Source organism: Parus major, chromosome 2 (genome assembly GCF_001522545.3).
Source record: "Parus major isolate Abel chromosome 2, Parus_major1.1, whole genome shotgun sequence".
Taxonomy (NCBI): domain Eukaryota; kingdom Metazoa; phylum Chordata; class Aves; order Passeriformes; family Paridae; genus Parus; species Parus major.
In genome coordinates this window covers 16,167,719-16,192,614 of record NC_031769.1, presented here as the reverse complement: position 1 = coordinate 16,192,614, position 24,896 = coordinate 16,167,719, and the positions used below count along the sequence as shown (strand labels likewise).

General features: G+C 39.3%; 1 protein-coding gene across 1 annotated transcript in view; it reads left to right on the top strand.

Annotated features, from left to right (window-relative positions):
* APBB1IP (amyloid beta precursor protein binding family B member 1 interacting protein) overlaps nucleotides 1–24,896 on the top strand; it is a 64,712-nt gene that overhangs the window by 12,739 nt on the left and 27,077 nt on the right. The window contains exons 2-7 of the mRNA XM_015617068.3: nucleotides 2,122–2,193; nucleotides 4,161–4,248; nucleotides 6,155–6,447; nucleotides 12,038–12,115; nucleotides 14,668–14,827; nucleotides 18,507–18,628. Coding sequence (XP_015472554.1) covers nucleotides 2,122–2,193; nucleotides 4,161–4,248; nucleotides 6,155–6,447; nucleotides 12,038–12,115; nucleotides 14,668–14,827; nucleotides 18,507–18,628 — 813 coding nt within the window. The remainder of the gene's footprint in view (nucleotides 1–2,121; nucleotides 2,194–4,160; nucleotides 4,249–6,154; nucleotides 6,448–12,037; nucleotides 12,116–14,667; nucleotides 14,828–18,506; nucleotides 18,629–24,896) is intronic.

Genomic DNA, 24,896 nt, shown 5'->3' with positions numbered 1-24,896 from the left:
TTTATCCACGGAATAGTTACATGACTCAAGATGCTCTATTGAAGGAAAAGCATTAAGGAAAGAAAAAGCATAAGTAAACGTGCTGGTTTTCTTTTCTTATCAGTCTTTATAGTGATTAGAGTTATTCCTGTCCTCAGTTGATTGCTTTCTTGCATCAGCCTGGTCCTCATCCTGTAAGGTGCTCTGGTTGGTTGCCTTTGGCTGTCTACCAGGTGTTTAGCATGGTGCTCTATCACTTCCCCTCCTCAGCAGAAGAGGGAGAGAAATTACAGTGGAAAGTTCATGGATTGAGGTAAGGACAGGGAGATCACTTGCCAACTACTGTCAACGTAGGGAAATTAAATTAAAATATTGCCAGTTAATAAGATGGTAGGATAATGCAAAATAAGAAGAAAACAAAAAAATCTTCACCCCACCCTTCCCTTCTTCCCAGTTTCAGCTTCACTTCTAACTCTTCTACCTCTTCTCACTCAAGTGGCACAGGGGGATGGGAAGTGGGTTTGCAGTCAGTTCATAATGCTGTCTCTGTTGCTTCTTCCTCTTCATACTGCTCCAGCATGGGGACCCTCCCAAGGGAGACAGCCCTTATGAGCTTTTTCAATACGGGACCTTCCCCCAGGCTGTTGTTCTTCAACAGCTGTTCTAGCCTGGCTCCTTCTCACAGGTAGGGTCTTAGAGTAACAGCTTCCTCTGGTCTGGGTCCTTCCTGGGGTCACAGGTCCTACCAGAAAACCTGCATTGTGTGGGCTCCTCTCCACAACTGCAGTTCCCACCAGGAGCCTGCTCTAGTGTGGCACACCGTGGCCCTCATCTTCATTCAGGGCATGTCCACCTGCTGTGGCTGGAGGTCCTCCACAGGCTGCAGTATGGATATCTGCTCTGCCATGGTCCTTCATGAGCTGCAGGGGAATCTCTGCTCTGGCATCTGGAACATCTCTCCCTCCTTCAATACCGACCTTGGAGTTTGCAGGGTTATATCACTTATATTTTCCTACTCCTCTTTAAAGCTGCTGTGCAGCATTTTTTACCCTTTCTTAGTGTGTTGTCACAGAGGTGCCACCAGCACTGTCAGTGGTCTCAGCTTTGGCCAGCACCAGGTCCATCTTGGAGTCAGTTTGAACTCCTGTCTCTCTCTGGGAAGAGCTTCCTTCTCACCCCTGCAGCCACACTGCCCTCCCCCCCAAACCTTGTCACAAAATCCAATACAGGTGCACAGAAACCCAGAGAACTGATAGGACTACTTGTGTGTTTAAAGTTTGGCCCTAGTCTGAACCCTGGTTGTATGTGTTCAGTACCACAGTTCTGAACTGTGCAAGCCTTTGCAGGCTTGAGCCTCTTAATAAAAGAAAGTTTCTAGTTCTTGTCTCTGGTAGCATCCATGGCAGACACCCTTTTATACTGCTTCTTTCCCTGCAAAGGAACAGATTTATGAGGGAGAGGGTATGAGAGAGAAGCTGTGTCTTCCCCATTGCTCAGCACTGCTGGTGTGTGATCCTGTCCTCACACTGCCCTCTTGCAACAAGTGCTGCCTTCGACTGTCATGCAGCACGTACCTATTTTCCTTGTCTCAGTGCACTTCCTCAGATCTCTTAAGGTTAGGTAAGACTTGAGTTTTCTCAGTGCAGTAGAAGTTGAAAGAAAAATGGAGAAACACTGAGCCAAAAAGTTGATCATGTACCTAACCATAACCTGGTTTTGCACTAGATAACACCCAACAACTCCTGTAGTATTAGTTACCTAAGCCAAAGAAAGAAGGCTTTCAAGATTTAACATTCAGGAATTTCTCAACATCAAACTTTGTTTCCCTCTCTATATCTCACAGGCTACATTATTTTTTATGTTTAAGATACAACCATGTTTATTAGCTGATGACTTAATATGAAATGTAAATGATGAGGTCATCAGAACTTCTGATGAGCATAGACTGAAGTGTATGTTTTAGCATATACAGGATTAGAGTTCTGAACTCTTTTTAGTTACTTCTAAGGTATAGATTCAGATTTTTTGCAAGTCATGAGCGATTGTTATAGAGTTATTTGCAAACACAATATGAAAGAGCATTTGGTTTCAACCATTCCTGGCTTTGAAATTAACTTCTTGTTTGTGGTATTTTTCTTTCAGATGGAGCAAACCTGTGATGATATCGATGAAATGTTCAGCAATTTACTTGGGGAGATGGACATGCTGACTCAGGTAAATAATTTTGTGTTTCCATCAAGATTAGAAAAATAACTATTATGTGTTAGAGAAAAGAGGGAGCTTCTCTACATTTTTCATGCACTTCCACTCTGAATAAATACATTATTGTGGTAAACCTTCAGCTAAATTTCTCTGTTTGACAGTTAAAACAAGAATAAGGTAATATCAGTACAGGGAAGGTTGTTAAAGAGACCTAACTGCTTGTGAAAGACATTTTCTGAAAAAAACCCAGCTCAGCAATGTAAATTCCTCTGGATTTAGTCCAAAGAAATTAAAGGATTCTGTGAAAACAGGAAGAGTTTGAGTCTGAATTTTCAGGTATGAATGCTTAGCATACATGGGTAAATAGGATGTAGCCTGAGTGTCAAATATGAACTTTGGAAATGAAAGCAACATTTTGAATGTGTATTTAAAGGATTCTTTAGATATGGCTAAATAGTAAGCTGCAGTGAGGGTGGCATTCAGGAATTCATGGAGGTAATATTCCCAATGCAGAATACACTCCTGAGAGTGTAAAACAGCATGAGCCTTTTTCTAAAGCTCTAATCATGAAATACTTCCTGCAAAACCTGATGAAAGGAAATTTTTATTTCTATAAAAAAATCTACAAAGGAAATAAATTTGCTGCATTTTAATAAATGCATGATTGAAAACACTTAAGTTGTCATGTTGGGTGTGTGAGTTTGGTTACAGCCTCTGTTTTGAGGGCGTCTTTCTTCTTGGTGAATACCAGTGCTTGACAAATTAAATACCAATAATTCTGAGGCACAGAATAGAAATTGTGTTTAAACTGGGTGAAAGCCAAGATTTCATGTGGTTTTGTTACTACCTTGTCCCTCAGTAGCCTTTCTGCTCTTTAGGGCTTTTTGTAAATATGCATTTTTATTTTATGTATTTATATACATGGAGGGATTTATGGTAATCTCATTTCATTATTATGCCTTCAAAAGAAAAAAAGACTGCTTGTGATAAATTTTACCTCCTCAGACTTGACACAGCAGTGTTACAAGGGCATGTAGTGCAAAGAATGAAAGAGAGTCTCTTGTCTCTGTGCTCCCTGGTGCAGTACTGGGTGGGATGGAGTGTTCCTGAGATTGAGATAGGCTTCTCCTCTCTGAAGTTCTGGCATCACCTCTTACATCAGCACTGAGAACAGAGGGAGAAGGAGGCAGGGATATCTGCAAGTCTGAAGGCTTTCAGTTGACTGAACTGGATCTGTTAATTCCCTCAGACTCTTAACTGTCCAAACAAGACTGGAGATAGTTTTTCACAGTTTTTCACCAGTCTTTCTGTTTCTAAAGTAAGTGTAAATGATAGAAGCTCACAGAGATACCTCTACACAGCATAACAGGGCTGAAAAAGAAATGCAAATTCAGAATTAGCCTTTTCTGCCAAACTAGGAATTCTCTATTTACACAGATTTGCAGTTAACATTGCAACAGCATGGGGCTTTGTTTTTGTATTTGGGTTTGGATTTTTTTCAAACAATAGGAGAAAGCAACAGCTAGATTTCATTTATATTGGTAAATAAAGCATTCTGGAAAGAAAATGGCACTGTGGCTCAAATGTGTACATAGCTAAACTCTTTCCACATCCTTCTTCAAAAAACCCAAGAAAGCTAAAAAACAGTCTGGCTTTGCCTGCTGTCTCTATAAGAAACAGTCCAATTCTCTGCTGTTCCCCACACCAAGCCCAGGTGTTGCCTGAAAGGAGTTGCTGCCTTCGACATTGTATTGAGAAGCATGCAAAACCCTTTCTGTGATTGTGAGACAGTGCTTGAACCCTTGTCCTGGCCCTAGTTAGTTTACCAGTCCAACATAATCTCAGAAACCAGTGTGTCATTCTCTTATTGAAAAAGAATTTAATTAATTAGATAAACTCAGGTAATTGATTTTCAAATGTTAATGTATATAATAGTAATTATATCATCTGATACCCATTTTTTTCTTCTACCTTAACAGAGTTTAGGAGTGGAGACTGTACCACCTCCGTGCCCCAAGGTGTCCAACAATGACTTTAGCTTTACAGTTGGTTTTAAAGATTTAAATGGTAAGTAGCCAAATGGACTCTTTCATGCCTTTTATTCTTGCTTAAAAGACTTCACAGCAGCAAATGAGAAGAAAATCTTTACATACCTTGATCAAAAACCCCAAACCAAACAAAATAACCCTGTTTTGCTAGAGGAGGGGGTATATTTTTGTATCTTAATTTAGGAAACTTCAAAGGGAACAATTTTTTGGGGCATTACTCAGTTTCAATAAAAGTCAGACTTTTAAAAATGTCTGAGTGTAGAGGAAAACAAAAATGAGGAGTCTTCCAAATAACTTTCTAAAATGTAGTCTTTTTAATGTAAAAATTTAACTTGGTGGAAGACAAAGTTCCTCAATGTGATGTCAGAGTTGCATAAGCATTTCTGTCCAGTGGAAGTACCAGCTTCAGCTGCTTCCACTTTTCAGTGCTTATCCTCATGTAGGTTTGCACTGTTACTTTTGCATGTACAGCCACTTGCTGAGGCTGTATGGCAAACCAAATGAGGGGGTTTATCTGAGTTTGAAGTAAGAACCCTTCTTTTGATTTTTTTTGTGATTAGGGTTTTTTTGCTTTGGTTTGGTTTTGATGTTTAGTTTGGGATTTTTTTGTTTGGTTTTGGTTTTGGGTGTTGTTTGTTTTTTGTTGTTGTTTGGTTTATTGGGTTTTTTTTTGACTCAGGGCTGGTTGTTTACAGTAATCTGAGTTGGTGTTAACCTCTGGCTTTGTCCCAGGATCAGTTCCCTGTTGGGCTTTCCTAAAGATTCTATCTGTAAAGTGGGTAGAGCTATGTTAATAGAGAGGATCATAAGCCAGCTTCCCTAGTGTAAAGAAAATCATATTAAATACTATATTAACAGGGAGAGCAGAGTTAACTGCAGTGGCCTAGTGACATGTTCACACTTAGTCTTGTGAATGACTTTTCTTTAGTGGACTATGTTGGCATTTTTGAGTATCTAATTCAGTGCCATTCATCCCTCTCAAAATCTCACTTAAAAGTTTTCCCAGTTGGTGATTTATTTATTTCTTAACTGGACTCTTTAGAGAGATTTAAACCACTGACTGTTCAATCCTAAAGAACATTTCTCTTCTAGAAAGCTAAAACATCCTACAGGGTTTTGCTTCACAGTATGTCTTTACACCCTTGCTAGTTAAAACAACCACAAATTACATGTGAAGTTCTGGAATAGAATTTTATCTTATACTCTATCAGAGTAAAATAAAACAGAAAGAAAAAAATTAATTGTTTCTATCTGTAGAAACAGATATATAGTTTTATAAGATGCTTTTGAAAGAGACTTTCTTGTTTGTTCCTTGCTTAAAGGATCCTCAAATGTGTGGAAATGTGTGATGTACCATCCATGTGGTATGTCACAGATCACACATTACTGATGTGCTACAGATGATACCATGCAGTTTATTGTGTCTCAATATTCTTTGATTCTACTTAATTTTCATTTTACTGTTGTATAATAGTATGTATAATAAGGAGATATTCTTGATCTAGGCCTCAGTTACATGGTTTGTTGTATGCAGTTCCAGAATTTGCTAAGCATTTATGTATGCACTTACAGCCTAATGGGAGCTCATGGAATTTCTTACACTCATATCACTAAGCTTGTACCCAGTAACCTGGCAGGATCAGGGCCATATTTTGTAACATCATAAGGGCCTGAGACTGTGTCACTGGAACTGAAGCTTCCTGTCCTGTTTAGTTTGTATTCTAGAGTTCCTTGTACTCTGAACTTCAGTACAACCAGATTAATGCCTATTCCAAAAGCATGTTTGTTTCTTGAACCCATGTAAAATGTTGTTTCCTTTCCCATAACCCTGTAACCATGCCTTCTGCAATTTAATGTCTGCTGAACTGGAAACAGTGCTTTGCATTGCATTCACTCTCTGACACATTTTGTGGTTTTCTTTACAGAATCACTAAATGCCCTAGAGGACAAAGACCTGGATGCTTTAATGGCTGATCTTGTAGCAGACCTTAATGATGTTGAACAGAAAACCTTACAAACCCAGAAAACAACTTCTTGCAACCAGCAAAGTACAGTCACTCAGCCTTCAACAGGCTTGAATAGTGACATTTATTCTAAAGTAAGTCCCTATGTTACCATTACTGGACAGTTTGAGGATGATTTAGCCCCTCCGCCTCCAGATCCTGAACCAGAACTTCCACCACCACCGCCACCACCTCCTCCTGAGCCACTTACTCAGGTGAGTCTGGGTGGAACCTTATTCTAAGCATTCACTAGTTCTTGTCATTTAGTAAGGGATATTTGATACTGGAACACCAGTGGATGTCCCAGGCAGATACATCTTGGGAAGGTTGTGCAATGCTGAAACATGCATGAACTCTGGAGTGAAATTTCTACTGTTGTGGTCTCAACAGTTTCTGCTTGTTCCTTGAACTATTGCCTATTCTTTCATCTTTCTAATCATCATTTTGATAGCCCAATATAGGCATAATCATTGCAAATGGTTTATTGTAACAGAAAATTTATCACTGAATCATTTTAAGAAGCACTGATCAGTTAATATCTTGTTATAGAGAGTTTGGTTTTGGCATCAGTGAACAGCATAGCCAATGATCTCTACTTTGTGAAGATGTCACTGTGTGTGTTCATTGCAGTCTGTGCTATTTGTACTGATGACAAAAATTGCTGTATGTTTCCTGGCTCCATCCTTGGCCTAAGTGATTTCTTGCAATAGGAAAGGCTGTTCATGTGTGTAAAACTCAGTATTTGCTAGGTGACCATATCCAGGGACAAAAACAAGTACCTCTCCTGGTCCTAATACAGAATTAGTGCTCTTCTTGGTCTTACCCTTGAAAGAAAGTAATGAGGACTATCTGCAATAGGGGACAAATGCTCTTAGGAGGTGCCAAAGTTACCAGTAGGTAACTATTTATAACTATTTATAAACAACTGGCTTTACCTGTATCTAAAATTTCAGATTTATCACAACCTTCTCCATGTCTGTGTTTCTTGCAGAGCTGTTTTAACAACTGAAATAAAATGTGATATTTTTCTAGTATTTTTATGATGTGAGATTGTGGAGAGGTAGTGTGAGAATTCTGCCCTGTCACAGCCCTGTGAAGAGAAGGCATTAAAGGAGTGATGCAGCCCCCCCCAAAAATGAATCTGAAATCATGAAATACACAAATGTATCTCTTTCAGTATTCATGGTCATAGTAACTGTGATTGAAAGAAGATGTTTACATTTGGGGAATGGAAATATTTTAGGGAACATGAAAAGTATCAGTCAGTTTTCCTTAAAACCATGGTGAATTCATTGCTGTTTAAAAGCCCACACAAACTGAATATGAATCACCTCAGCATCACTGCTGCCCCTGTGTTTGGAATCATACAGCAGACATATTCAGCAAAAGGAACAGAAAATTAGATAGAAAAATTGTGTATGTCTAATGGTATAAGAAGTGATTCACTGGATAAAGCTTCATTTAATGCATGGGACCCTTCAACGCTGTTTGAAGAATGAAACTGATAAACATATGGGAGAAGCTTTGCCATTGTTCTGCATCTCAAAATAATAGCTAACGTCCTCTCTTAAAGAAATATAAACATTTGCAAAATATCAGCTTTTTGAAGCTAAATAGCTAAATAGCTTCAAAAGCTGAAGTGTTTTTTTTAAACTAGTATGACTGGTACAGGAGAGATGCCATCAAGATGAGTTCTATCCATTTCCTTCAAGCATTTCCCCATCTTGATTTAGACTCATGATCTTTAAGGAAGTACCAAGCTTCTAAGTTCCAAGTCTGGCTTGTCAGCTGACAAGTATGCTCTGGAAGCATAGCTGGTTAGGTGGGCTGAGACTGGCCAGACTCAAGGGCTAGTAAGTTAATGGTTTGCTGGCTGGTAGCAAGTGGGATCAGCATGGGGGTTTATATTGTTTAACATTTTCATCTGTGACCCGAGTGATGATATAAAAACCCACCTGCAGATGTGCTGAAGATGTTTTTAATTGAGGGCATTGACTGTTAAGATCACTGGCAGACCTTCAATGCAAGGAGACTTAAAACATGAGGACTAGGCCAGCAAAACTCTCAGAAAACCAGCAAGGTACAAGGTCCTGCACCTGGGGTGTAATTACCATTTGTACAATTTGGGAGAGGACAGGCTGAGCAGCAGCCCTGCTGGAAAGGAGATTCTGCTGGATACCACAGTGAATAAGAACCATTAGTGAAAGGTCATCTCAGTAGAGGAAACTGGCCTCGGTTGGGAGGAGTATGGCCAGCAAACTAAGGGAGTTACTGTTGCTTTCACTTGGCATTGGTGGTCCCACTCCTGGAATATTGCACTGTGGAGATATTGGAGAGTGTCCAGCAGAGAGCTGATGGAATGTCCAGAGGTGTGCAGTGATCAGGAGCCAGCAAGGACAGGCTGAGGGAGCTGTGCTTGTTTAGTCTGACAGAGGAGACTGGGGAGTGATCTAATGACAGCCTACAAATACCTGAAGGATAGATGCAAAGTTGGTGGTGGCAAATCCTTCCATGATAGTGTTAGGTCACTAACATGGAAGGGACAAGAGCTACATGTTGTAGCTTTGTAGTTTCAGACAGGACATTAGGAAAATTTTTTCCTCTTCAGATGGTGGTGCAGCACTGGAACAGGTGACCCAGAGAGATCCCAGATTCCCATTCTTTAAAGGTTTTCCGAACTTTGCTAGGAAAAATCATGACTGACATGATCTAAGGTTGGTGACCATCCTGCTTGGGGCAGGAGCTTGACTGTGGACCCTCAGGCCTCCCTTCCGGACAGCATTTTTATGATGCTGGGTTCTAAAGCTCACTGAAATCAACTGTGCTGAAGTTCTTTCCATTGAGTGTTGTTCTTTCCATTGAGTGTTGAGCTAATTCTTTATTAGCTGACATTGGGCATTACCTGAGAGTCAAAGATTTTAGAGTGGGAAGAGTATGTTCTTGCTAAACACAACTGGAATTCTATATGAAAAAAAAATGTAGCCAAAAGTCACTTCTCCCTCAGCTGAACTGTTCCTCTGAGACTGATCTCTAACGATATTCCCTGATCTCTTTCCAGATTCAGGGAGTGTCAGAGGAGGATAGGAACAGGTTGTAGAAGCATTTTTAAGGACTATAACAACAATACTTTATGTCCCCATTAAGGCATTGGTTTGTCTTTTTCCTGCAGCCTTTGTCTCATTTTATGATACAGTTTGTATTCAAATACTAATGGCATACACACTGTGGCTTACTGTCCACAAAATTGCCCATAGGGCTATTACACAGGTTGAATGATGGAGGTAATAACCATTTAAAATTAATATGGAAAGAATTGATTTCAAATTAATTTTCTCGATTAGTATTTGTTTTGACATGACATTTCTGCTCAGTAGAATGAAATTCAGCTGTAAGTGGAATGTATTTTGTGTCATCAAAATCCACATTCCTGTTAGCCAGGATTCTTGATAAGTGATTCTTGAGCCAATGAAGGCTGACATTGTGTTTAAGGATTAACACTTCTGGTTATCCACAGTCAAATAAGAACAGTGTTAGTAATTCCCAATGCAACCATGATATTAAGACCCTATTTTCTAACCTTTAGGTGTGCCAAAGTAAAGTAGGGCCTTTCTTTCAGGGAAGCATAGAGCTGTGTCGTTAGTTTCCATAAACTCTGACATTTCTTTTTAAAACTGTCCTTCAGCTAAATAAGGCTTCATTTTCTATTGACATGATGACTTTATGTGCTTTTGTTAGAAGATCCAGAAAATGTGGTGATGATACTGTAGCAGGAAAACAAATCCTGTAGCTTGTCAAAGCATTTCTAACACTGCTAAAATTTTTCATCTGATAGCTTATTTCCTTTTTCTGCATTAAGTCAAAGCTTATGAAACTATGAAGGCTGTCAGGTGAGAGTTCTATTGCACAGATTTATACAGTGTGTGAACTCTGTTCAACACAAGTCACATGCAGGTGAAGCCTGAATTATCGCTGCCTAAAATTTTCATCAGAAAGCCTGCCCACACCACACTCAACCACTTTGGTTAAGATGCTTTTCCTGCTTGCTGCAGAGAGGTGGTAAGGGGAGGGCCACAGTGTGAGAAGTGTGTGCTTTTCCCTCTAAACACTCAGCCTTACTGCAGCAGCCACCTTTGTGCAACTGCTTGTGTTCAACTACAGAATCTTTTTTTTTTTATTCTCTGAGTTAAGCACTGCTAAGCTATAGCAATGCAAATTTCCACACCTGCAGAGAAAAAAAGGAGATACTTTTAACTGATTGCATGGTATTTATAGTAGATAATTTGATAACAGGAAACATGCTTGAAGCAGTGATAAAACAAAAGATGTTTAATTCAGCAGGAGGGATGTCAGTCAGGAATATTTTAGGTGCTGTAGAACATCCCTCAAAACTTGGGATGAACAAGATAGCCTTCTTTGCTCTTTTTTGCTATGATTGTATGGTATCTCAGCAACAGGGAAGTAATGGCTTAGTTAGGCTTAGTTTCTTGCAAGTACATCTTCCATGAGTTGTAGCCAGTTCTCTTGGTGCAAAGGCCACTAAAAAATTTGACTATAGGGTAGCAAGTGGGGGCTGATGGTAATAGAAATCTGGGGTGGAAGCAGAACAAGAAGTTTCTCCCCCAGTCCTTGACTGGAAGTTGGTAGGCAGTGAGTAGTGTATAGCATAGCACAAAATCCTACCCCTTTTAAACAAAGGAAGCTGATAGTAAGAGAGCAACAGGGACAGCAAAAATCAGCAGAGAGGCAAAAAAGCATTGACAAAACAGACTTCAGTAGAGGCAACAGAGACTTCAGAAGAGGCAACAGGGATGGTAAGTTGGAAAGAAACTGAATGCTCAAGTAGTACTGGAGGAGTCCAAGGCAGCCCCAGGAACCACCGTCACTTGCTGTCCAAAATGTGCTTTTCCAGCTCCTAATATGACAGGAGGAGACTTCTGGAACAGAGAGGGCATAAAGGAACAGTCCCAATCTATAGAGCAGTCACAGAGGCAGCACTAGGCACTGGCATTTGGTACATGTAGCTAAAATTCTCAGCACCTGGGGATCCAGAGTCTTCTTGGATCACAAATGCCTTTGATCTTAAGAGAGAGGCATGATATTGATAGAGCTGCTTTGTTAAAGGAGAGCCAGGTGATACTAAGATTTTTGGGGTTCTTACTGTGGCTGTGGCATTCAGCAAAAGCTGGAATGAACTTGTGTGCTCTATCTAACTGTCTGTTAATATGAATAGCTCCATTAGTAGAATAAAAAGCCATGGGATCATTCAATTAATGGAGGTGTTCTTCTCAGTAAGTATCTGTGCAATAAGAGATCATATGTGGCAATCCAAAGTAAACTAGTGTACTGAACACAGAGTATAAATTATAAGTGGTGTAATTGCAAGCCAAAATTTCAGTAAAACCCTACAAATACTAGTTCTCTTACCCTAATTAGAAGCGAGTTTTCTTCCTACCACAATGTTACTTCACTCAAGCTAGATCTTCCTTCACCTTCTCTTTTGTATCAGCTGTACACACAGAAACCTAGAAGAATCCAGTTTTCAGGAATTCCTGTAGCATTTGAGGAACAGATCATGTAAGAACTATATGACTGAGCAACTGGAGGGAACATTTGACTTGTAAATCAATCCAATGATTCAGCTTTGGCTGGAGGATATTAGGTCAAGGAAGGCTGGAGATTATCTGTATGTATGAAGTTTGCTGTGACAAGCCTTATCTCTTATCAAGAAAACAACCCTCTTCAAGTAAATATAAATTGCTGAGATTACTTAACAAGAAATATATCAAATATCTTGTGTCTTTCCAGGAAGAACTAGAAGCAAAGGCTAAAGCTGACAAGATTAAACTTGCATTGGAGAAACTGAAGGAAGCCAAAGTTAAAAAGGTGAGCTATAATCATAAGAGCTACCACCTACATAACTGTTAACATTCTTCTTAATAATAAATTTCTTACTAAAATGACTAGGCTCTTCCATATTTTATCTGTAAAGATACTCAGTGGACCTCTCATCACCCACCCCAAAAGATGTCTCTAGGAGAATGCTGCCTCCAAGGGACTTATTTTTTGGAGGACTTGGAAAATGCTGCCACTTTCTCTTTTTATCAGTGTTGGGGCAAAGCCCACTGTTCTGATAAGTTGCTTTAGAGAAAGCAGAGTGTACGTAAAAATGTTGCTTACTTATGCTGTGGTGATTCCAGGAGTATTAAACTTTTCATTATAGTGGATGTGGATTTAGCTAATCCCTATTAAATTAATGAGGATTTCACCAATGTTGACTCTGTAACTAAAGTTATGAGTGCTCACTGATCACCCTCTTTTCTTTGATATGCTGGAATTCTCCTTTGGGAGACTTTTCTTCCACCCAACCCCGCCCAAAAAAAATTTGGAATCATACAGTAGAAGTAAGGTTCAATCTTGTGACTGTCACTATAATGAAATTACCGAGTCATTCGTGAATTCTAAATTGACTAAACATTGTCAAGAAAACTGGTTTTCTCTCTTCTCCTAAAAGCAGAGGGCAGAGGGCAGGGGTTGTAAATGCAGTCTCAAAGTTCTGGACTTCAGGAGAGCAGACTTTGGCTTCTTCAGAGATCTGCTTGGAAGAATCCCATGTGGGACTTCCTGGTGGGAAGAAGGGGTCAAGAAAGCTGGTTAATATTTAAAGATCACCTCCTTCAAACTCAAGAGAGTTCCATTCCAATGGAAGATGATCAGAAAGTATCATGAAGATGACAGGAGTATCTCTCCTGTGAGGAAAGGCTGAGATTGCCTAGCAAAGAGAGTGGTGCTTGTCTATCTCTAGAAAAACCTCAGAAAAGGGTGCAAAGAGAATGGACCCAGGCCCTCTTCAGTGCTGCCCAGTGACAGGACCAGAGGCAATGGGCACAAACAGGAAACACTTCTTCACTGTGAGGTTGGGTAAGCCTGGCACAGGTTTCCCAGGCAGATTGTAGAGTCTCCCTCCCTGGAGATGGTAACAAACCATCTGGGCAGGGTCCTGGCCATCAGTCTCTAGGTGACCCTGCTTGCCCAGGCAACTGGACTGGATGACCACTGGAGGTGCCTTCCAATCTTGGCTGTTTTGTGATTCTGTGAAGATGGAAGCTGAATGCATGTTCCTGAGCAGCCAATTAGAACCAGACAAAAATTCCCTTTTACCTTAAATGTGTTAGATTATGCATGCACAACACTTCTCTCTAATCTGCACTACGGCTCAGCTGCTTATTTTACAGAAGTTTCTTCTTACAAGGATTGGAATCAAAAAAAGTTCATGGCTTTTGTTACATTTGTTTTTTTCTTTTCAGAAGTAGTGTAGATTTTTTCTTGGGGATCATAATTCTGCTTCTACCTGACCTTTTATGCAGAGCCAAAGATTCTTATGCACACAATTTAAAATAAAGAGCTATTTAAACAAGACTACATGGAAAGTAGTTCCAACTCACCAGCAATGTACAGACCTTGTAGAGAATTATTCTACTGTTTTCAGTACTAATGGAGCATTTTAAGTACTTTCTTACAATGTACTTCCAGTTCTTTATTGCATTTTATTTACTTCAGCATTTTCTCGCATTGTTCCTCTCTGAGGAAAGTTCACTGTGTTTCATGTTTAACAAATACTTCACCATACCAAAAAGTAATGGGTGTCTCAGGTTAATTTGGTCTATGTTAGTAACTAATGAGGGGAAGAGGAGGGGCATTCACTGATCTTTTCTCAGTGGTAGCCAGTGGCAGAACCCAAGAGAATGGCCTGGAACAGGCCCTCCAGTAAAGTGGTCACAGGACAAACCCTGACAGAGTTCAAGAAACATTTGGACAATGCTCTCAGGCGCATGGTGTGACTCTTGGGGTTGTCCTGTGCGGGGCCAGGAGTTGTACTTGATGATTTTGATGGGTCCCTTACAACTCAGCATATTCTGTGAACTCGTCTGTTTTCTTATTGATGACTATTGGACTATCTTGATGTCCAAGACCTTGGCCCATCTTAATACAATCCAGTTTCACTATTCTTTTGGCATGGCAAGATTCTTCCATTCTTTTTCTATTTAAAACTGAATTTTCCACATTTCTAATTTGCATTAAGGACGTTCTGTCCTTTTGTACTTGGTTTCCCTAACAAGCATTTTCCTTAATTGCATATGTAGTAGATTCAGAGAAGAGATTAGCTTCTGCTTTTTCTTCATGGCAATTTCATCTTTCCTGAAATCATGCATAGGACAAGGCTCAATTTTATTTTTAGAGAAAAGATCTTTATTTTGTTGGCATTGTAATGTGAAAATTTTGGAGCTGTTTTATTCTCTCAGCTTGCTGTAGGACAGGATGCCTTTGAATCAGCCTTTGACCTTCAGCCCTTATCTTTCTTATCTGTGTTTGCAGATTCAGACTAGGCTTTTTCTTGCTTCTGAAATTAAGTGACTCTTGTGTGACTCTGTTCTCAGCTTGTTATCAAGGTGCACATGAACGATAACAGCACAAAGTCTCTAATGGTGGATGAGCGTCAGGTGGCGCGGGATGTTTTGGACAATCTCTTTGAGAAAACCCATTGTGACTGCAACGTTGACTGGTGTCTGTATGAGATGTACCCAGAGCTGCAAATTGGTAAGTGTAGTAACAGCACATAGCAAATAGATAGAGGGCTGGTCATCTTGAATGATCAGATAAGTGTTGGTAGTCTTGAAAAGATAGTAACATTTCTCCTGCCCATGTGTCGCCTGGCAATGTGACATCACAGATTCTAAGATGAGGGATGCTGAAGGAATATAGTTGGGTTGTTCTTGCTGTGGAAATGAGTCCATTCAGCTGTGCTGTGACCTGTGGAAGGCTCCTTGCTTTTCACCATTTTCATTATTTTATTTTACACCAAATGAAGGAGCGATGTGAATTTCAAGGTGATGACAATCCTAAACACACCAGTACTCAAATCCACTTTTTGAAGAGAGGATGCAGTGCTGGAGTGCTGTCAGCAGGCATGTATTACGTACTGGCTAAACAAATGTCATTAAACAAGTCTCTGTGAGAAGTGTTTCAGTCATTTCTAATGCTTTTCATTTGTGGTAATCATTTTCATAAGTGTAGCTGTGTCCAGAATACTGCTCTGTGATGGGGCTACAGCTCTGCTGATGGTAAGTTATGACTTATGGAGTAATTAACCTGGCCTCCAGGTCCTGAGAAACAGCTGTGCAAAACTTAGAAATTGCTCTGTGCAACATAATGAGTCTTGTTTGAAAAAGGCTTCAAGGTTTCTTTCATTAAGAACAGAGTATTCTCTAATTGTGAAATATTTCAGAATCTTTTTATTTTCCAGACTGAAAAGGTATGACATCAAAAGGAGAAGGAAAATTGCCATGACTTTCTTTCAGAGTCACATTTAACCTAGCAAAATGGGAAATTGTCAAATAGCCTTTAACATTCTCAGTTTACAGTCTCCCAGCAGAGATGTGAAAATTCACATATTAAGTCAAATATCAATATTGCACTTCAAAAGAGCTTCAGGTGTAGTCACTCTGCTAAACTAAATGATAGAAATTTAAAAATAACTGGAAAAAAGCCTGACTTGTCATGAGCAAGGAGATGCTCATCTGCTTGTAGGAGTGATACATAAATTTACTGCCAGTCTGTTCTTGCTATGAACATGCTATTATCTTGCTAAGATAATGGTGCTGCATTCTTTTGTACCTGCTTATCTTAACTAAGGAAATACTGGAAATGTCATTTGACCCTAGATCAAAAATCTGACAAAAGTCACTAAATAATTTTGGAGTATTTTCCTATCTTAGAATGTTGCTCCCTTTTTGTCCAGTATGACCTGAACAAACATGTCTGAGTATTAGAATGACAGCACATAAATGTATTGTTTTCTTAATCTCCATAGTCATTAAAAAGAATATGTTTCTTCATAATCTGGATAGATACTTGAACCTCCCATCATGCCATTAAAACTAAAGGTATCAGTTTGCTACAAACATTGGGGTTAATGGTTAGAAGTTTTTTTGGTAAAAATTACTTATGCTTCTTTTGTCCCAGCTAATGCTAGGTGATTTTAGTTAGTGTTAGGATATTGGTACAGTAAGGAATTACTCTAATCATGAATTAAAAATATTTTAAAAGCCAGGACACAAGAAAAGTACCAAAGGAAATAAACTTGTATCTGGTTCAAGAAAGATGGAAAAATCTATTAACTCCTGATGCAGTGATCTATTACCAGGTCCAGATCTGCTGTGGCTGGAGCCTTTTTGTTTGCAGAAGGCAGTTTCAATATGTGTGGAACAGTACATGTTCTTTCTTCTGCTTCCAATGCACAGCAACATGCAGCTAATTTTGTTCAAAATCAGAACAATGTGAGCCATTCTTTATTTTTGTCAGTATACTTCTTGGCTGCTCTAGATGGCTTTATTACTATCAGCACAAAGACAGAACTTTTCTGCACTTCATCTATCTGCCACATTATTCCACGTTAGTATTAAATAGAATAAAATTACCTTTAATTTAAGAAACAAATCTGAGCAGCAAATATTTCTTGCTCAACTGAAAGTCCAAACTACTTTTATATCACAGAATACTTGACAGGTTGTCTTACATATATGGTTATTTTGAAAGACTACCATTGTAAATAAAATAAACTACAGTTTAAAATTAAATACATTTTTCACAATCTCAGTAGTGAGATGGTGGTGTAACACTGGGCTGTATAGACCAGCATCTATTTTGCAATAAAAACTATTATAGTCTTATAATAGGCATCTAGATTTGTCTTTTTTAAGGTAAAAATTAAAAATTTAAATATATATATTTATATAATAAATATATAAATTAAATAATTAAAAAATCAATTATTGAAAAGACTCTCCTGGTAATCATAAAATCACATTTGTCATACCAGGAAATCCTGGTTCAGCAAATGAACAAATGAAAATATATGTGGCAAAAATTAGTGTTGCTGTCTGAGAATTGTTTCATGCCTATCTTAAAGTATAAGGTACTGTTCACCCTTCAAACCATTAATGGGGTTTTATATAGTGCTTTCTATTTCCAGTGCATTGCAGAAGTACCAGCTGCTAAATGAAGAGTGTTTTGCTGTTGATGTTAAAAGTTGCCGTGTACATGCAAATGGGTCATGAAGCTAATCCCATTCTGTGAAATTAATTAATTCACAAGATATGGGTTGGATGGGATGTACTTAACCCTTGTCAAAAGTAACAAGTGACACAGAAAGCCTACAGAATGTGTGCTCTGTTACCTCCTCTGATGTGGAGGCTTCCAGTGGCCAGTCTGGGCCATTGGAAGATGTGATCACCATGGACCACAGAAAGGGGTACGGCTGTTCCCAGGAAATTTCCAAAAACCTACTGAAAATTGGAGCTGAGTTAATTCCCTATCTCATTTTGTAAATTTGTAAAAAAGTGCAGGTTGGGACCCTCCAAAATGAACTGTCAAGTTATGCTGAATTCCTTTTCCTTTAAAAGGGGTTCTGTGTTACCGTTGAGCAATCTTGTATAAATGAAACTGAAGCAGAAAAGATCCGTTTCCTAGTCTCAGCACACCCTGTGGTTTTTCTGGGTGGAGGACTGGGGTTCAGAGCAGATCAGGAGGGGAAAGAGTTAACATTAGGTCTCTCACATCCCTGGTAAGGTTTTTAGCTACAGAGATGCTGGGTGAACCAGTATATCTTGACATCAGTTCTCAGTCTACCTTCGTATTTTCTGTTTTGATATTTGTGGTTTTAAATACAGTTGCTTGAAACCAAACATTTTCTTTTCAGTGCATAGAATTCTTCCTGCTGACAAAAAAATAAATCTTCATTGTAAAAGAAGTAAAGCAAAAGGACAAATAAATAAATTTTTACTTTTTTTTTTTTCATTTCATTAGCTATCATTTGTATATACCCCTTCTCCCGCACCTCAATCTGTAATAGTGCAAACCTTAAAAAAACCAAAATCAATCAAAAGCAGAAAGCCATGAAAAACATGGGTGTAACCATCTACTCCTGGCAGGTCACTGTTTCCATCTCCTGCAGTCTTCAAGTGACAGCACAGAGATGCAGGGGGAATCCTGCATGGCACAGGTATATAAGGCATCTGGAGCTGCTCTGCCCTTCCATGTGACACAATTTCATGTGGGTTTTGCACCCATCTGTGCAGTGGGAAAAGAGTGCTGAGCTGTCCAGCACTGAGTGACTGAACATCAGATAATGATTACATTCTTACACAGGAATTTCTGCAGCCTCTGTAGAGGGCAGGAACAGTTTGAATGTCTTACATTATCTTCTCTTTCTCTCCAGAAAGGTTTTTTGAAGACCATGAAAATGTTGTTGAAGTGTTATCAGACTGGACACGAGACACTGAGAATAAGATTCTGTTTTTGGAAAAAAGTCAAAAATATGCTTTATTTAAAAATCCCCAGGTAAGCTAACATGGTATTTAGATAAATGTCTAAACTAAGGTCGTTTAGTCTGCATTCTGCCTATTGCATTAACAATTTGGTTTCAGCTCTCTCAGTTCAGAGTAAGCAAAAATTGTATTTTTGACCAAAAAACCCACCAGGATGTTGAATGCAAGGATTTGAAAATGAGTGTTTTCTACTTTTTTTTCTGATACTATTTTAGAGTCCTGTCTGTAGAGGTAAAAACTGAAGCATGTAGTTCACCTGCAGTACAAGCTACTGTTTGGTACAGCTTTTAGAACTGGGTGAGCTGAAACAGTTGTAAAAACCTGGCCTTTGTTATTACTACAGCTTCTCCACTATTTCTGCTGATGATTTCCTTGAAGGCCCAGTTTTTGCCAGTTGTACATGAAACTTCATAAAGGGTATATTGAATATTACAGAGGATTTACTGGATTTTGTTGATGCTGAGGAGAGGAATTGGGTTATCAGTAACTGATGCACATTAACTTTGTAAAGGAGGGTCTGCACACTGAATTGCATCAAATTTTTCAGATAGGTGTATACACAAATAGTTTTATTTCTTGTGTTATGTGGTCAAACCTGTATATACAAACATCCTGGAACATACAGCTGCTGGATTCTGGGGCAGAAGATCTTTTCCCCATGTCAGCTGACTGTTAGCTCATTGAGCATCTGGTTTGTTCCTAAGGGCCGCAAGAGATAAATGAGCAATTCAGCATTGCTGGAAAAAATGAGTCAAATAAGTAATTTGGCAGTAAATCTCACCAAGCTGCTCATTAGGAAGTTATTTTTTATAGAATGAGCCAATTTTTGAAATAAAACCTGCAGAAAAGAAGTTTCCTTCATTGACAATAGATATCCACAGTCAGGAAAGGAAAACTTATCCTGCAGTGTACATGGATTAATGTTAATTTTTAGTATGAAACAGCAAAGTCAAATTTGAAAATACAATGTGCTGGCTCCAAGTCCTCCTTTCTAGAGCACATAAACCTACCCAGCAGCAGAGATTCAACTCCACATTTGATTCATACACTGTAGTATAGTGTTATTTAGGTAAGTGGCTTAGAACAAGTCTCTGAACCTCAAACAGGAAATAAAACTAAGATGAATATTCTGCTCTGATGAATATCGCATTTTGGTTGCAATGAAATTTAGAAATAAATGTGGCCTAAACCAAAAACCAAACAAATGTGTAGCTCTGTCCTCTTTTCTCAGCTGGATCTGGAGTTACTGAACTTTATCCCCTGCATGATAAGCTCTAAAATGAGCAGTCTAAGGAAATTGGATCAGTTGTGACTATCACACTGTTGAAATATTTTGCCAGTAATAAAGTCTGACCATCTGTCAGGCGTGGTAAACTGAAACACTGTGAATGGGGAAAACAGTACAGTCATATTGTGGCAGAAATTAATCAGTACTGTACAGAGCTCACACTAAATACTGAAACATGATAAAATACATGATCTGCAGTGAGTCCCTGAAAAGGTAAACCAAGCGGAAATGCTGAGTTGGGGGGTGGAGGGTGTGTGATTACCTAGCTAGCTACTTGCGGAAATTATAATGTAACCAATGGGAAACTGAAATCTTGTGCTGTGAGACTGTGTGCTCAGTACATTCAGCCTCCTTTTAGCTCAGTCAAGGCTGCCACATAAAACTCATTTTGGGAGTACACAAATTGCAGAATGCTTTTTTTGACACACCTGGTGGTGTTAACGCTGCAACAGTTGAATTCCTTGTTTTATTTTGTGCTCATTCTGTTGGAAGGGTTTTGTGGAGATCTCACCTTTTTTTAACCTGCATTTTTTAACTTTTCTGGGGATAAAAAAATTCCAAAGGTGGCCAGGTGCCTACAGTTTATTCTAAGACAAATTAGCAATGCAAAATTTTCATCACAAAGATTTGACACAATTAAGAGTCGAGCGGTTTTTTTAAAAAAAATCTTATGAAGATGGGCAGATGCCTTCCTAAAACAAGTGGACTGCTGAAGAAGGTCTGTGACCTGTGATAATGTTTATTGTTTCTTTCTGTGAACTAGTTATAGACCAATTTAACAACAATTAATTACAAGTGTTTCATTTTCTAAGAGGGAATTGAGATTCTGAAATGCAGGATTTATTCTCTATGTGCTGGCAATATGTTGCTCAGTTAATGCCTGTGGCTTTTTTTTAAGATTCTCATTCTTGTCATGCAGCACTTGGTAGTTTTTCTGCAGCTTTGCTTTCTGAAATATTTTTTCAAGTGTTTGGAATACCTTATAGAAAAAAAACTATTATAAAATTCTCAGGTGTCCTTCTCACCACGAAGACAGGCACACTTTGCCCTCTGCTCACTGTGATATAATAGACCCTGCAGGGAACTTGCAGTAAAGGACTGTTCCATGAATGCCATCAGTGACTCATCTGCAGAGAAGTAGCTTCTTCTTTAGTCTGTGACTAAAGAGTGAAACAAAAATACATACTGGTACATGGGCAAATAAAGAGAACTTCTGTAACATTGGAATGGTGGTGCTTTGTCATATGGTTAAGTGACGCTGGTTTTCTCTTGAAAGGAAAGGTTGTCAGGTCTCAACACCTCTTTTCAAAAAACTCAAAGAATAACTCAGCTAAAAGATACTACAAAAGGAAGAAAAATGAAGGAAAATGGTTGTTTTTAAGGTGTAGCTGAATCTAAACTCCTTGCTTTAAATGCTGGTCATGCTCTTAGAACACTTTATTTTACTTCTGTTTGCATGAACTTTGATTTCCTGTTTTGATTTTTTTGATTTTTCTTTTGATAAAATCAAACAGTGTGGGCTACACCACCTGCATATGCTTTTGTTTGTTTGTTTTCTTATTATTGGACAGTATTCATGAAAATTACTGAAAATCTGTCAAGTACTTAATGTTTTTGCTTCCTCATATGCACACCAAAAGCTAGAGCTACACCATCCAATGGAGGACCCAAACACTGTATGATTCTTTATTTCTTCTGAAGAGCAAGAGTTCTCAACAGCCTCAGGAAGTGGAGTGTTTGTAGTGGATTTGTAATGTCTTTCATAACAAGACAGCTATAGCAAGTTTCATGCTTGTATATTTATCTACTATCCACCAGGTGATACTTTTGTTTTTCACCAGCTTGGCCACATTTATTAATCCAGGTTTTCCTTTTGTCTCCACTGTTACCCAGTGATGAAAACATAAAAGGGTGACAGGGACCTGGTTATTGAGTATGCTGGCAAAAGTGCAAAGAAATAGAAGTGAGAAAAGAGAGGTGTTTTTCACTGTACTCCCACTGTTTAGTAGTCCTAATTCATCTTTTTTGGGGTTTTAAAAGAGCCTTGCCTTTAGCTTCATGTATTTTTTTACTTTTATGATCTTCAGAGCAATTATAAGTATCTTCTAATACTTCTAATGTGCAGTTTTCTAGGGGACACACCATGATATAAATTGCAGATATGACCTGGTTCTGTTTTATTTTTTTTTGCATAAATCATGCTGCATTGAGTAGCAGTTGCAATGATCTGAAATGGGATGTGAGCTGGCCAGTTCTTGTCTCATATTGGGTGCAGGTTGGATGAGCATAAGCAGGCAGCCCATTGCTCAAAGAAGCTAGTCATCAGTATGAAGCATCTGCCTTGTTTTTTGCACACTGTTTTATCTGTGCTGTTGTGGATTTTTCAGATCTGGAAAATCAGTTACAAGAGCTTGGTAGCAAAAATACGACCTAAGTGTAGGAGGAGGCACAGGGAGCATGCTGTCTTGGAGCACCTGTTTTTTGCCATGCAACAAGTAGTTGCTGCTGCATTCCCACTTGGATGGGCCTGTGTATGAAAAAAAGTGAAAGGTGTGAGAGAGGTGCTGCCACAGTGGGGTTCTGAGACCTCGCATCCATTTCAGCCGGGTCGAGCATGGGGGAATAAATCGGGATGGGTACAATGGAGTGCCCAGAGATAGATTTTAATGTTCACAGAGACTGCATGGTCCAGGGGGCTGCTTCTAAAGACCAGGGGGTGTGGTGAGCTTCACAATGTAAAGAGGTACCTGAGGGCAGAGGCCCAATTGTGAACATGTTCCACAGACATGACCTATTTTGGGATGACTCCAGTAGCATCCCCCCAGCACCCCACATCCCTGGGCCTTAGGTTTATTCCCTCCATGTTAGGAACCTGGTCCAAGGTATTAAATATCCCAGCTAATTCTGTTCCCACAAGGTGCTATTTCATTCAGGAAATTAATTTTTTGAGTCTAGAGACATAAATACCAATCAGAGAGTTTGATAGTGCAGTAGTTTAGTACTATTTCTATCATGGTCCAGGTTTGTATTGCTTGCATGCCAACACAGATATTCTTGGACACTACTGAAAACACTTTCTGTTTTCCACTGTTTGAGGGCTACACAGTGCAGAGAGATACAGCCTGATTTATTTTTTTTTTACCTGCCTTTCCACACAAAAGGAGAAGGCTGTGTCCCTAAGTGGAAAGGCTTTTCTTTTGAATGTAAGAAGCAGTTAATTCTCAAATCTGTAGATATATGTAGAAAGCTGCCCTGCAGCTACATCTTGTCCCATTAATGACCTGACATCCCAAATCAAACATGCATTTCCCAGTGGTGTCCTCACACAGGAAAAAGCTTGCCTTTTATCATGACCTTTGACTACTAGACTTGAAATGACCTCTTCTGGACACATGTGGCTTGCCTCTTCTAGGATGAATGCTTCTGATCAAAAATAGAAGACCACACAGTGATGAAACAAGTAGAGTGTTCAGTCTGCTCCCCAGGTTTTTAGCCACTGACAACTAATAAATACCATGTACTTCCAGATTTCAGAGCAGAGACATAAAGGAGGTAATCAGTAATAAATGAAGTGTGTGTTGACAGGTGAAAGATAACAGTGTACATCTGTGTAACATTGGGTTAGGTGACAGAGCCCCGCTTCCCTAATGAAAAAGCTGTGGCACTAGAGATCCAGCATGGATATCCTTGCAAACTTTCTCTCTTTACGATTGATTATGTCAGTACAGGGTGGTCTGGGCTTCTGCTAAATAAATGCCAGATGCCTGAATGTGAATCAGTTGTAGTCAGAGGAGCGTTGTTTTTGTATTATCAGTCCACAGAAGGCTGACTAAGTCAGATGGATTCTCTCCCCACTAGTAGTAAATTTGATGAACCAAGCCTTGTTGAGACAGTGATAAGGTGTACTTACCTTGATAAATCTTCATTGTGTATTTTAGGGGTTGTACTATGTCTTTATAATGGTCTAGAGAAGAAGCCTTACAGCTTGCATGTCCCTCTACTTTCCAAATCCATCCCAAGGTCTGGAGGCCCAGCCCAGCCTAACAGTGCCCTCGGAGGCTTCAGGGCTGCAGTAGTGCTGGCTGTCAAGAAAAGCTGTTGCTCATGCACAAATCACTGGGCTGCAGCTGCTCAGAACTTTTAACTGGGTTTTGTTTTGAGCTGATTGGAGGTTTTTTCCACTCTGAATATTGTCTTTAGATGTAATTGAAAAGCTGTGGTCCTTAGTGTTTGCTTACCTTCAGCTGTGGACTAAAAATATATCCAGGCAGTCTGAAGCCATCTGTGTTTCCAGGATAACTGTCTATTGTATTGAATGTTAAAGTTTCTCACACCATAGACATGGCATGAGTATAGGCCACATTGCAGGTGTCTGTTTCTGAGCTCCCCTGTCTGACTTACTGTGAACTTTAAAGAAAGCGGTTTTTAAAGAACTGGTTTTGAGATCCAGACCTCTTCTGCTTCCTCTCCTGGTGCCCCTCCAAAAACAGTCTGCTCTGAGGCTTGCATTCTGGCAGACAGCTGTTCACAGCACTGTTTGGAAAAGAAGATGTGGTTGTGTGGAAGAGCAGGTTTTCACTTCAGATAAATTGCATTGCTGTAAATGTGGTCTGCTGGCAGGGTAGATTTGCTGCTTTTTTGATTGTTTCTTTCTTATACTATGGCAACAGCCTGTCCCTTCATTTACACACTTCTCACTTGTATTTTGGTAATGTTTGCATTTATGTTGCAGTTTAGGTGTTGAGGAGTTCTAGGCATGTAAATATGTTGTCACTTTCTCATAGTCTTGAGACATGAAAAAATAGAGAGAGATGAAAAGTCAGATAAACTGAAAAACCACAAGAACTCTTATGTATAACCATTCTAGCTTCAAGGCCATGGATCCAAATGCTATTCGATGCATCCATCCTTGATCTCCCCTCTTCCTTCACACACACCTGCCTTACAGTCTGCAGGCAGCCGGCTCTGCCTGTGTGGCCCTGCCTGCTGTGGA